General features: G+C 33.8%; 1 protein-coding gene across 1 annotated transcript; it reads left to right on the top strand.

Annotated features, from left to right (window-relative positions):
* Window positions 1-1,053, top strand: LOC130589774 (uncharacterized). The gene is made up of 2 exons (XM_057391336.1): window positions 1-235; window positions 867-1,053. The coding sequence occupies exons 1-2, from the start codon at window positions 23-25 to the stop codon at window positions 1,014-1,016; spliced, it is 363 nt and encodes a 120-aa protein (XP_057247319.1). The 5' UTR covers window positions 1-22; the 3' UTR covers window positions 1,017-1,053.
* The last annotated feature ends 12,122 nt before the right edge of the window (window positions 1,054-13,175 follow it).

Raw genomic sequence — 13,175 nt, 5'->3', positions numbered from 1 at the left:
AAGTGAAGATGAAAAATGAATTATGCAAAGTGAACTAACAAGTGATCTCATTGTGGATTTTGATAATCCTCATAGCAACTATGCGGTTCAGTTGTACAAATTCGACTTAATTAGCATGCCTCGTCAAGGTTGGCTCACAAGTGGAGTTATTGACGGATGCGCCTTCATGTTCAATAGGCAAGAAGAGGAATCACCTTCTGCAACAAGGAGATTCTGGTTTAATATTATGCCTTTTGTAAGTGTTGTTATTGCTTAGTTTTATATGTTTGTTTTCATTTGGTCATAGTATTTTGTCAGTTGGTCATCTTCTGTTTTTCAGTTTGTCATGTTATGTTTTTCAGTTGGTCATATTATTTTTTCAGTCTAATAAAAAGTAAATAAGTGTAACTGACAACTAAATAAGTCTAACTGAAAACTAAATAAGTCTAGCTGAATAATAAATAAGTCTAAATGAAAAATAAAGAAGTCTAACTGAAATAGTGGAAATGCTAACTTAAAATTTCCACTAACTTAAAATGACAATAAATGAGTCTAACTGAAAACTAAATAAGTCTAACTGAAAACTAAATGAGTCTAACTGAAAAGTAAATTAGTCTAACTGAAAAGTAAATTAGTCTAACTGAAGAGTAAATAAGTCTAACTGAAAACTTAATGAGTCTAACTGAAAACTAAATAAGTCTAACTGAAAACTTAATAAGTCTAACTGAAACTAAATAAGTCTAACTGAAAACTAAATAAATCTAACTGAATAATAAATAAGTCTAACTGAAAACTAATTTGTCATATTATTTTTCAGTTGTATATTATTTTTTCAGTTGTTATCTTTGTCTTTCAGTTTGTCATATATCTATTTTCTTTTGTTGTAGAACTATATCAATTGGTTGTGTGCTGAGAAGGTAAAAAAGGTTCAGTTTGAGAGTGAGATTGCTGAAAATGAGATTATTTTGAAAAAGCTGGAGGGCACTAGTCAGTATGATCAGAAGTTGAAGGAATGGGAAGAAAGAAGAAAAAGCTGATTACAAAAGATGATGATTTATTACTACAAGAAATGTAAGGAAGCTATTTCTTCATGGGTGAAATCATTTCCAGGGAATGATATTCGAGAAGCTGAACTGGTTAGTTGTATTATTGTTAACCATTTTTTTATTTGTTTTGATTTCACTTAGTATTATTTTATGTTTTATTTAGTGTATGTTTGTGTCAGTTAGTGTATCTTTTTATTTCACTTAGTGTATGTTACTTGTCAGTGAGTCCTAGTTTATGTTTTCAGTTAGTGTATGTTTTTAGTTCAGTTAGTGTATATAAATGAGTTGGAGTAAATTACATTTCAGTCATTGTTTTCAATCTTTCAGTTAGTGTATGTTTTTGTTTCAGCTAGTGTTTTTAGTATTTCATTTAGTTTTTTTTCTCTGTCAGGTAGACTTATTGCTTTTGCATCTTATGTTTATCTTCCAGATTTTTGTTCCTGTTCACAAGGATGATCATTATATGTCTTGGTGCTGAACAAGAAAGCAAAAAGGATTGAAAATATTGACAATCGTACGGACATGAAGGACATTGATAGATATAAGCATGAGGAATTTAACGGTCTTACACACTTTGTACGTACCTTTTTATGAGCATTTGTATTTTTTTTTGTTCCATTTTATTACTTGTTTTTTAATTGTTGTTTACTTTTTGATCTTCAAATGCAATGTCGTGCTTTTGATTCTTTTATGCAAGATACTATGAGATATCGTGATTTTGATCATCTCCACATTGGCAAACATCAACTCTTTACTTCCCTTGGAGAAGCAAGGACAACAATTTTGATTGTGGTGTCTATGCAATCAAAACCATGGAGCTGTATGATGGTCAAAATACTAACCATTTTGCACTTGTTGACCTAAAAAGGGTATGATTACTTTATTGTTTTTAGGGAGTATTTTGCTTGTTAGATTTATGTTTTTGGAAGTTTTTTAATAGAAAAGGGTATGATAGCCAGTTAGTGAAGGACTTGAAAGACTAGCTGAAAAACAAAGATGCCTAACTAAAGCACTATAAAGACTAGCTGACAAATAATTAAGTGTAACTGAAGCACTGTAAAGACTAGCTGAGACATAAACACTTCTAACTGAAACACAATAAATACTAGCTGAAAAACAATCAAGTCTAACTGAAACACAATCATTACTAGCTGAAAGTATTATAAGGACCACCTGAAAAACAATGAAGCACTATAAAGACTAGTTGATGTTGTTGGTTGTTTTCAGTTAGTTTTGTTTTTTAATTGTTACATTTCTGTTTTTGAAACTGTTTTAATAGTGTTGATTTTATTATTTTTCAGGCAGCCACCAAAAACCTTGAGCGGTGCAGGCTTGCGCTTCGTCTTGTGGACCATCCTTTAAACAAATTGAGAGAGAAAGTCACTAGTACAGAATAGGCGATTTGCGTCGGATGTGAGGCGCCTATTTGCGTCGGACATGGGTCCGACGCCACAGCCCTCGACGCAAATCGCGTATCAATGGTCTGCGTCGATTGCAGATCCGACGCACATTTTCACCTATTTGCGTCGCACCTCGTATACGGTGCGACGCAGATGGCTATCCCAGCCCAATTCAGAGTAATGTGAGGGTAATGTGCGTCGCACATTGCCTAGAGTGCGACGCACATTAGTGATTTGCGTCGCACCTCGGGATATGTGCGACGCAAATTACTATTTTAATAAAAAAAAAATATTTTTGGAACTAGGTTATACTGCACATACAATTCTCACAGTAGAAGATTGAGAAAAAAATACCAACTGAAATCGAAGTAGAATAGAACACAACAAAATATAGAAACAAAATAATTTCAGATGAGTAACAAAAAATTACATCTAAAAACAGATCTCTAAAAACTTGTACAGTAGAATATAATTACATCTAAAATTACATTCTCGAACAGTAGAATAGAACACAACAAATGAAGCAAACTCCCAGAGATCTCTAAAAACTTGTACAGTAGAATATAATACTTCCGAGTTCCAACCTTGTACTATAGTAGTCCGACGAGCAAACTCCCAGAGATCTCTAAAAACAGATCTGCAAATGAGAGTAACAAAAAAAATCAATAAAAAATCAGATTTAAAAAGTAAAAAAAACAGAAGAAAATAATTTCGGATGAGTAAAACTCGAAGATAATGAAAAAATGAAAAAATTACATCTAAACAATGTAAAAATGAAAAAAAAAAAACGAAGAAAAAATTGTAGATCTGAAAACATGAAAAAATGAAAAAACGAAATTGTAGATCCGAACAATGAAAAAACGAAAAACCAAAATTGTAGATTGAAAAATTGAAAAAAAAAACGAACCTGTGAGAGAGATGCCGGAGACGAAGTCGAATGTACGCCGGAGAAAGATTGAGTTCGTAGTGGCTGCGACAAAAATGTTGATGGGCGCGGAAAGATCAGACGCAAGTGGTGAGGAGAGAGACGGAAAGATCTTCGTCGTTGTTGTTCAGAAGTAGTCGCCGGAAAGAGACGCTGTTCTAGTGTGAGGAGATAGACGCACGCGAGAGGAAAAGGGAGTTTTAGGGTTTGAGAGAATGAGGTTGTTCTAGTGTGAGGAGAGAGACGCGAGAGGAAGAGGGAGTTTTAGGGTTTGAGAGAATGAGGCTCCGTTCCAGTGTGAGGAGTGTTTAAGAGTTTGGGTTTTTGGGCTGATCTGCGTCGGATGGGCCAAGGGTCCGACGCAGATTACTTTGTTATGTGCGTCGCACTGTGGGCTTCATGCGACGCACATAAATGATTTGCATCGCACGTTAATTATATACGACGCACATCATTTGTCTTGTGCGTCGATTCATTGTTGCATGCGACGCAAATGGTATCTTTGCGTCGTTTCCGTGTTTGTGCGACGCAAATGGGGCGACGCAAATTGACCTTTTTCTACTAGTGAGTGAAGCATGATTGTTATGTTTGGTCTGCAAAGAAACCTCAACTGATGGCAAGACAGAAGTTAAGGAAGGATAAAGAGGCTGTTCTAGATAAATTAGCATGTAATCGATCAAAGATGACAAATAGAAAAGAAGCACACGTTTACGGCGAAGGAGGATCATGAGGCGAAAGTAGAAGATGTGTTGAATAATAATTTTGGAGACAAAGTGAAAATAGAGCAACTGTTGAAATTTCATTATTCTTAGTGCCAAACTTTTTTTTTTATTATTATAATGTACAAGAAATAGCACACCATTAAATTTTGTAATGTACAGTAGAAATAGCACACAACTCATTTTACATTTTATATCTGTGTTCTTTAATGAATTGTACATTTACACTTACTTTGAATGGAATACATTTGTGTAAATGAAGTTGTTTGAAAATTAATTGGAAAAATACAATCACCAACTGAAAAATGAAAAATCTAACTCATAATAATAAGTGTATGACATATATTTGTAAATATAAATTTTAAGTCTAACGAACACTGTAAATAGTAGCTGAAAAACAAACAAGTCTAACTGAAGAGTTAATAAGTCTAACTGAAATATAAACAAGTCTAACTGAAGCTCTATAAACACTAGTTGAAAAATAAAGAACTCTAAATAAATAAGTCCGACTGAAGGAAAATTAACACTAGCTGAAAAATACACAAGTCTAACTGAAATGCAATTAATACAAGCTGAAAATCAAATAAGTCTAACTGAAGCATAAAAATACACAAGTCTAACTGAAGCACAATTAATACAAGCTGAAAAATAAATAAGTCTAACTGAAGCATAATTAAGACTAGCTGAAAAATACACAAGTCTAACTGAAGCAGTATAAAGATAAGCTGAAAAATAAATAAGTCTAACTGAAGCAGAATTAACACTAGCTGAAAAATACACAAGTCTAACTGAAACTCAATTAATATAAGCTGAAAAGTAAACAAGTCTAACTGAAGCACTAGAAACACTAGCTGAAAAATAAACAAGTCTAACTGAAGGACAATAAATACTAATATTACTGAATTTCGAGTAGCTTAGAAATAAACAAGTGTAAATTTGAATACAATTACTGACTGGAATACAATTGAAAACTAATATTATTTGAACACTATTCAACTTGAGGTACATTTGGGGTTTTTGTTCCATATTCGTTCGGATGCCTTGTCTTCATTTTACGCTTCTCAAAATGTCCTTTTACTCTCTTGTTTCCCTTTGGGGTCTTCCTTTTGTCTTTATCACCTCAGGATTTTCAACTGTTTGTCTTCGTAGTTCTTCGTCTTCGATTTCTTGTTGTTTTTGTTGATCGTCTTGAAAACTTCTTTCACTGATTTGTATAATTCCTTCAACGACTTGTCACATAATGTTCTTGCATCCTCATTTGATTGACATATTGACACTAGGTTGTAAATTCTTGGTTATTGCATGTCTCCATGGTGTCCACAATAGTGCATTTTGGCTTTGGTCCTTGTCTGCTGTAATAAATGTTTCTTAGTCAATTATTTCATTTGACTAACTAAATTTTTCAGATAGCTTATAAATTCTTTCAGGTGGTGTGTTAATTGTTTCAGTTAGTTAAGTGTTAAACCCCACACCCCCCAAACCCCCACCACTAATATCCCCCCTCCCACACACAAACAAAACCCCTAATTAATTTTCTGGTAGTAACATTAATGGATCAGTTAGTTATACTAATGTTTCAGCTGGAGCCTTTTTTTCCAGTTCACTAATTAAATCTTTCAGGTGATCATTAATTGTTTCAGTTGGAGTCTTCAGTTTTTCAGTTAGTTGCTTTCATTTGTCAGTTAGTCATATTGATTTATTTCACTAACCTTGAACATTCTCCCATACTGCTGACTTTGCAAGTCTTGTCCATCTCTTAAGGATATATTGTTGTGGTATTTGAAATATGCTGAACATGTGCATGACCCTTATTATGTGAAAGCAAAGCATCCCCGTCTCTGTGAAGCATTGACATGAGCACACTAATTCTGTTGTAGCCTCATCGTATGCTACTGTATGTGAATTGGTGAAATCTTCTTCTGGTGAGACTTCAAACAACTTCAGCTGTGAGTTTTCTGTTGCAAATGCTCGTAAAAATGATGCCATTGCCCACTCATACTCTGTTTCAAAGTCATTATACAGTGCTAGTGTGTATACATCAGCTGCATGTTTCAGAAGCTTTGATTTGGATTTGACGGCTTTGGGACGTTCGTTCTGTTCCGGAAGTTGTCACTAGTTTCATTGCTTCTCCATCTTTTCACTGTTTGCTCAAATATATGATAGAATTCAAACAGGTTTGTTGTTGCTTTTGCATTGAATGATATTGCCTTATTTGTGACTTCACTTCTTTGTGATGATAAGATTCCAGCTGAAAACATATCCCTATTTAACGCGGTGCACCACTTGTGTCTCTGATCATATACTTGCTCGAACCATTCCTTTTTCTCGTGTCCATACAATTCCATCATTTTCGCCCACAATTCTTCAAAGCCTGATTCATTTTGACACCCCATCAACAGTTCTTGAACATGTTCTTGAAGTCTTCATTGGTCTTGAGGGATCCGAAGTGGCTTACAAAGTTTTTCTCTATATGCCAAAGGCAAAGCCTATGTCTTGAATTATTTGGGAAAACCTGTTTTAAGATAGTACATATTATGCTAGAAATCACTTTCATTTGAATGCTTGTGAATCTAATTGAATAAGTAAAGAAATAATATGAAGACCAACTGAAAAATTAAGAAGTCTAACTGAAAACAGTGTAAATGCTAACTGAAAATTTCATTAGACAAAAAGAAGTAATATGAAGCCCAAATGAAAACTAAATGAGTCTAACTGAAAACTAAATAAGTCTAACTGAAAAGTAAATTAGTCTAACTGAAAAGTAAATAAGTGTAACTGACAACTAAATAAGTCTAACTGAAAACTAACTAAGTCTACCTGAATAATCAATAAGTCTAATGAAAAAGAAAGAAGTCTAACTGAAATAGTGGAAATGCTAACTAAAATTTCACTAACTAAAATACAACTAAATGAGTCTAACTGAAAACTAAATAAGTCTAACTAAAACTAATGAGTCTAACTGAAAATAAATTAGTCTAACTGAAAGTAAATTAGTCTAACTGAAAAGTAAATAAGTCTAACTGAAAAATTAATGAGTCTAAATGAAAAGTAAATAGGTCTAACTGAATTATAACTGAAAACTAAATAATTCTAACTCAAAACTAAATAATTCTAACTGAAAAATACCTTTTCAATTGCATTGCCCATTGCCTTATCTTGATCAGTGAAAATTGTCTTTGGCTCTTGTTGGCACATTGCTCTCTTGAATGTTTCTAGTAGCCATTCAAAGCTCTCTTCCTTTTCATTAGTTATGAAAGCACATGCAAACATTGTTGTTTTCCAATGGCAATTTATGCCAACAAATGGTGCACATATCAGTCCATATTTGTTTGTCCTATATGTTGTGTCGAATATCATAACATCTCCATATGCTTTGAAGTCCTCCAACATCATTGAATCTCGCCAAAAGTAGCTGACAATGTAGTTATGTTCCCCAAATTTCAGCCTGTAGAAGAATGCAGGATCACATCACCGCTCTTTGCTGAAGTAAATCCAACACGCTCTGCATATCCTTTCCTTCAACCAATCTTTTCTGTACTGTGTGATATAGTTTAGATGGTCCCTTTTTGTGTGACCCACTACTTCTTCTGATCCAGCCTCATGACACAAAAGAATTGTATGCATGCATTGGCTTTATGCCAGATTCAACCATTGTTTCTATTAGTTGTCCTTTTTGTTCAGTTTATATTCTTTTCTGATTTCAGATGATGTCAATTTTTTGTTGTATATTAACACTTCATGGTTGTGCTGCAACTCATGAGCTACTACAACAAAGTCTTGACCAGGTTTTTCTTGCTTAAATCTGACCATGGCTTTGCATGCTGTTCTTGTTTCATTGACTACTCTTTCCTTTCTTTCCTTGGTTGGCTGCTCAACATCTGGTATCTGAACAGTTTTCTTGTTGTGTGTCTTTTTCTTTTGGTTTGTTATTTTGTTTGTTGATTTTGAGGCTCCTTCCTTTGAGCAAACCAAGTAGAATTCGTATATTGAATTATCAATTCTCCTCCTCCTTAGAGTTTGTTTCCTAATACTAAATCCTAATGCTCTTGAGTGTGCTTGATACAAGTTGTAACCATCTTTGTGATCTGTAACATGTCTCCCTATTAAACTGCTACTGATATTTCGTCATTGATGTACTTGAGATATTCATGTTCAGCTGTTGAGTTCATTGACAAAAAATAAGGACACTAACTGAAAGAACAAAGCACTAACTGAAAACTAAACAAGTGTAGCTGAAAATATTGTAATAGATTATAAAGAAAATAATTATACTAAATGAAATAAATTAAGGACCAACTGAAAAGAAAATAAGTCTAACTAAAACTAAATAAGTCTAACTGAAACTGAATCAGTCTAACTGAAAAGTCAAATAAATCTAACTGAAGAGTAAATAAGTCTAACTGAAGAGTAAATAGTCTAACTGAAAACTAAATAAGTCTAACTGAAAACTAAATAAGTCTAACTGAAAACTAAATAGTCTAACTGAAGAGTAAATAAGTCTAACTGAAGAGTAAATAAGTCTAACTGAACGTAAATAAGTCTAACTGAAGAGTAATAAGTCTAACTGAAAACTAAATCTCTAACTGAAACTTAAATAAGTCTAACTGAAAACTAAATAAGTCTAACTGAAAACTAAATAAGTCTAACTGAAAATCTATATTAACTGAAAACAAAATAAGTTTAACTGAATAATAAACAAGTCTAACTGAGTATTAAATAAGTCTAAATGAAAAAAAAGTTAATGAGTGAAAAATAGACTTTTGTTGCAATGTAAATGCTAATTTTATACATACTAACTGATAAAATCGAAATTCTAACTGAAAATGAGTAAATGCAATTGAAAATTAATTTTAGACATACACCTGTTTCTTTGTCTTCTTTTCCAGCTGATTCTTCATGTAATTTCTTTCTTTTTTTTTCTGATTTGATATCTGTGTTATGGTTTTCATTGTTTAGTTCAATTTGTAATGTGAGATCTCTGTCAGTATTCTCATTGCATAGAGCAATTTGTAATGAACTTCCGATTTGTGAATTCGAATCTTCGGTTGACATTCTTGGTTGAACTAGATTTCAGTAGTGGAAATAGATTTGCAGGGAGAAAGTGGATCTGTTGGATATGTTTCGGTTGTTTTTGTTTTTGAACAATGGCGGATGAAGAAGATGAAGGGGATGAAGGGGATGAAAGTGTTTTTTTTATTTTTTCGGTCTTTAATAACTCGCGCGCGTTGCTCGTCCGATGAGAGTGTTGTGTCGGACTCGTCCGACACAATACGTTCTCTTGTTAAAATTCTATCAACTCGTGAGAGTGAGAGAAGGAGGAAAAAAGCAAGAAAGGCAAGAGGCATATCTGCACAGAAAATGGAGTGCTTAGAAAATGGTGGTAAATGTATTAAAGATTTTATAGGCACAAATACACAAACATTAAGAAAGCAATCCCGTTTCTGAGATTTGGGAGGTCCAAAGGTGAACCTACATATTAGGGACCTGATTAAGTCCAAGTTTTTTGAATGTTTTATTTTTTGGTCTATAAAAAAAAAAACAATTTTTTGGTCCGAAATTTTTGATGTTTGATTTTCACAATAGGAATTGCTAGCACTAAAAACCCCTTGGTCGTTTGTAGCTTCCCATATTTCCATAATAATACTGATCCTAGTCTAACTTTCGACTTGGAAGAAGAGAACTCGTATATATATACGATTTTATTCCTTGTTCTTGGCATTTTCCTAACTTTGGTGGGAATACATATATATTTGCTTAGCTATATTGAGGAAATTTTCATGTGGAAATTATTAGTAGAAGCACAAAGATCTTTTCAAGCCACCATCTTCAAACTTGTGTTGCTTGTCCTTTCTATCATATAGAATGCTTTCAAAAATTTCGACTACATTTATTTTGCTTCAGCATTAGGTATGATGATTTGAGTCTTTTTAATCCAACTTTATTTCCAACATAAGTCCGACACGGGATCATACGGCAGTGTCGTGTCGGCTGTTTTGTTGATTCTATTAGGTATTATTGAGTGTTACCCTACTCATACCCGCGACATTGTTGCAGTATGCGTCGATTTTTTCATGTACTTGAGTTTACATTTTTATTACCAAGCCCTCACCTACACCCCGTATCCCGAATGGATCCTTGTCAAATTACAAGATCTTAGACCATTTACCGAGTATAGTTATGAATTAGACAAGTGAACGCTATAGAGCTAAGGTCGTTGCAAAATGAAGTTCGATGGGAAAATTCTCTTTTTCACATAGATGAGAATTAAAACACATGTAAAATGGTTTCCTGTGCCATGTATTCTCATGATTTGAGAAGCTCGGCGAGGAAATCTGAAGATGAGGAATGGAGCCATTTGTTAAAATTCTATCAACTCGTGAGATTGAGAGAAGGAGGAAAAGAGCAAGAAAGGCAAGAGACATATCTGCACAGAACATGGAGTGCTTAAAAAATGGTGGTTAATGTATTAAAGATTTTATAGGCACAAATACAAAAACATTAAGAAAGCAATCCCGTTTCTGAGATTTTGGGGGTCCAAGGGCGAACCTACATATTAGGGACCTGATTAAGTCCATGTTTTTTGAATGTTTTATTTTTTGGTATATACCAAAAGAAAAAAACAATTTTTTGGTCCGAAATTTTTGATGTTTGATTTTCACAATAGGAATTGCTAGCACTAAAAACCCCTTGGTCGTTTGTAGCTTCCCATATTTCCATAACAATACTGATCGTAGTCTAACTTTCGACTTGGAAGAAGAGAACCCGTATATATATACGATTTTATTCCTTGTTCTTGGCATTTTCTTAACTTTGGTGGGAATACATATATATTTGCTTAGCTATATTGAGGAAATTTTCATGTGGAATTATTAGTAGAAGCACAAAGACCTTTTCAAGCCACCATCTTCAAACTTGTGTTGCTTGTCCTTTCTATCATATAGAATGCTTTCAAAAATTTCGACTACATTTATTTTGCTTCAGCATTAGGTATGATGATTTGGGTCTTTCTAATCCAAGTTTATTTCCAATCTAAGTCCGACATGGGATCATACGGCAGTGTCGTGTCGGCTGGTTTGTTGATTCTATTAGGTATTATTGAGTGTTACCCTACTCATACCCGTGACATTGTTGCAGTATGCGTCGGTTTTTTCCTGTACTTGAGTTTACATTTTTATTACCAAGCCCTCACCTACACCCCGTATCCCGAATGGATCCTTGTCAAATTACAAGATCTTAGACCATTTACCGAGGATAGTTATGAATTAGACAAGTGAACGCTATAGAGCTAAGGTCATTGCAAAATGAAGTTGGATGGAAAAATTCTCTTTTTTACGTAGTTGAGAATGAAAATACATGAAAAATGGTTTCCTGTGCCATGTATTCTCATGATTTGAGAGGCTCGGCGAGGAAATCTGAAAATGAGGAGTGGAGTCATTTGTTAAAATTCTATCAACTCGTGAGAGTGAGAGAAGGAGGAAAAGAGCAAGAAAGGCAAGAGACATATCTTCACATAAAATGGAGTGCATAAAAAATGGTGGTAAATATATTAAAGATTTTATAGGCACAAATACAAAAACATTAAGAAAGCAATCCCGTTTATGTGATTTTGGAGGTCCAAGGGCGTACCTACATATTAGGGACCTGATTAAGTCAAGTTTTTTTTGAAGTTTCACAATAGGAATTGCTAGCACTAAAAACCCCTTGGTCGTTTGTAACTTCTCATATTTCTATAATAATACTGATCCTAGTCTAACTTTCGACTTGGAAGAAGAGAACCCGTATATATATACGATTTTATTCTTTGTTCTTGGCATTTTCCTAACTTTGGTGGGGAATACATATATATTTGCTTAGCTATATTGAGGAAATTTTCATGTGGAAATTACTAGTGGAAGCACATAGACTTCTTCAAGCCACCATATTCAAACTTGTGTTGCTTGTCCTTTCTATAAGATAGAATGCTTCCAAAAATTTCGACTACATTTATTTTGCTTCAGCATTAGCGATGATGATTTGGGTCTTTCTAATCCAACTTTATTTCCATCCTAAGTCCGAGACGGAATCATACGGCAGTGTCGTGTCGGCTGGTTTGTTGATTCTATTAGGTATTATTGAGTGTTACCCTACATTGACAATCCTACATGACACTCTCTATCTTATAAGTTGTAGAACTATATTATAAATGGATATTATGTCGGAGCATATTTCAAGCACTCTCCAATGGAATGAAAATTACAGCATGCTTGGAACTAGTTTGATCTTGTTGTATATAGTTCTCTCTATCATTCAACTGCTTCACACTCGTTACATGAAACAAGATCAAATACTTCACCCCAATAACATGAAACAAGATCAACTACTTCACACCTGTTACATGAAACAATATCAACTACTTCATTCCAATTACATGAAACAGGGTCAACTACTTCACCCGAACTACATGAAACAATACCAATTATTTTGTTTAATATACACGAAGTAGTAAAAGCTATTACATTGAATTTACATGAAATTTTAACAAACCAATTTCCCAACATAGGAATAATTGGGTCAACCCCAAACATGGAAGAATGCATAAAGTTTGGAAGAAAATGTAGAAATTGCAGCGATGGAAATTGCACTAAAAAAACATAAACTTAACTATACACAATGCAGAAAAACCGCAAATTCCTGATGCCAATCTAACTATTTCAGATCAAAAAACGCATAATTTGGATATAAAAACAAAGAACGAACAATGTTGAAGATATCACCCAATTTGCTTTAGTTTTTGGGAAAATTATGGAAATGAAGGAGCTTTCGAAATCACCCAATTTGCTTTAGTTTTGGGGAAAATTATGGAGTATTGCAATGATTTTGAACGACAAAGAATACAATGGAGGGAGAAAAGAGAGAATTGGGTAGGAGATGAGGGGAGAAAGGAATTATGAGTTACGAGGGGTATTTTGGGTAATGTAATGGATTGTGTTTAGTAAACTAGGGTCGCATTTAACAATCATGTTTGAAAAAGGATTGGAGGACAATTTATTTTATTTAGGAACCCCCAACTCTATTTTTTTTTTTGAGGGAAAAACATAACCCGAATTAAAGCTCATACGCTGATACG

The sequence above is a fragment of the Beta vulgaris genome, chromosome 8, assembly GCF_026745355.1.
Source record: "Beta vulgaris subsp. vulgaris cultivar EL10 chromosome 8, EL10.2, whole genome shotgun sequence".
NCBI lineage: Eukaryota > Viridiplantae > Streptophyta > Magnoliopsida > Caryophyllales > Amaranthaceae > Beta > Beta vulgaris.
The sequence above is the reverse complement of the archived record's forward strand: the minus strand, read 5'-3'. Positions and strand labels throughout refer to the sequence as shown.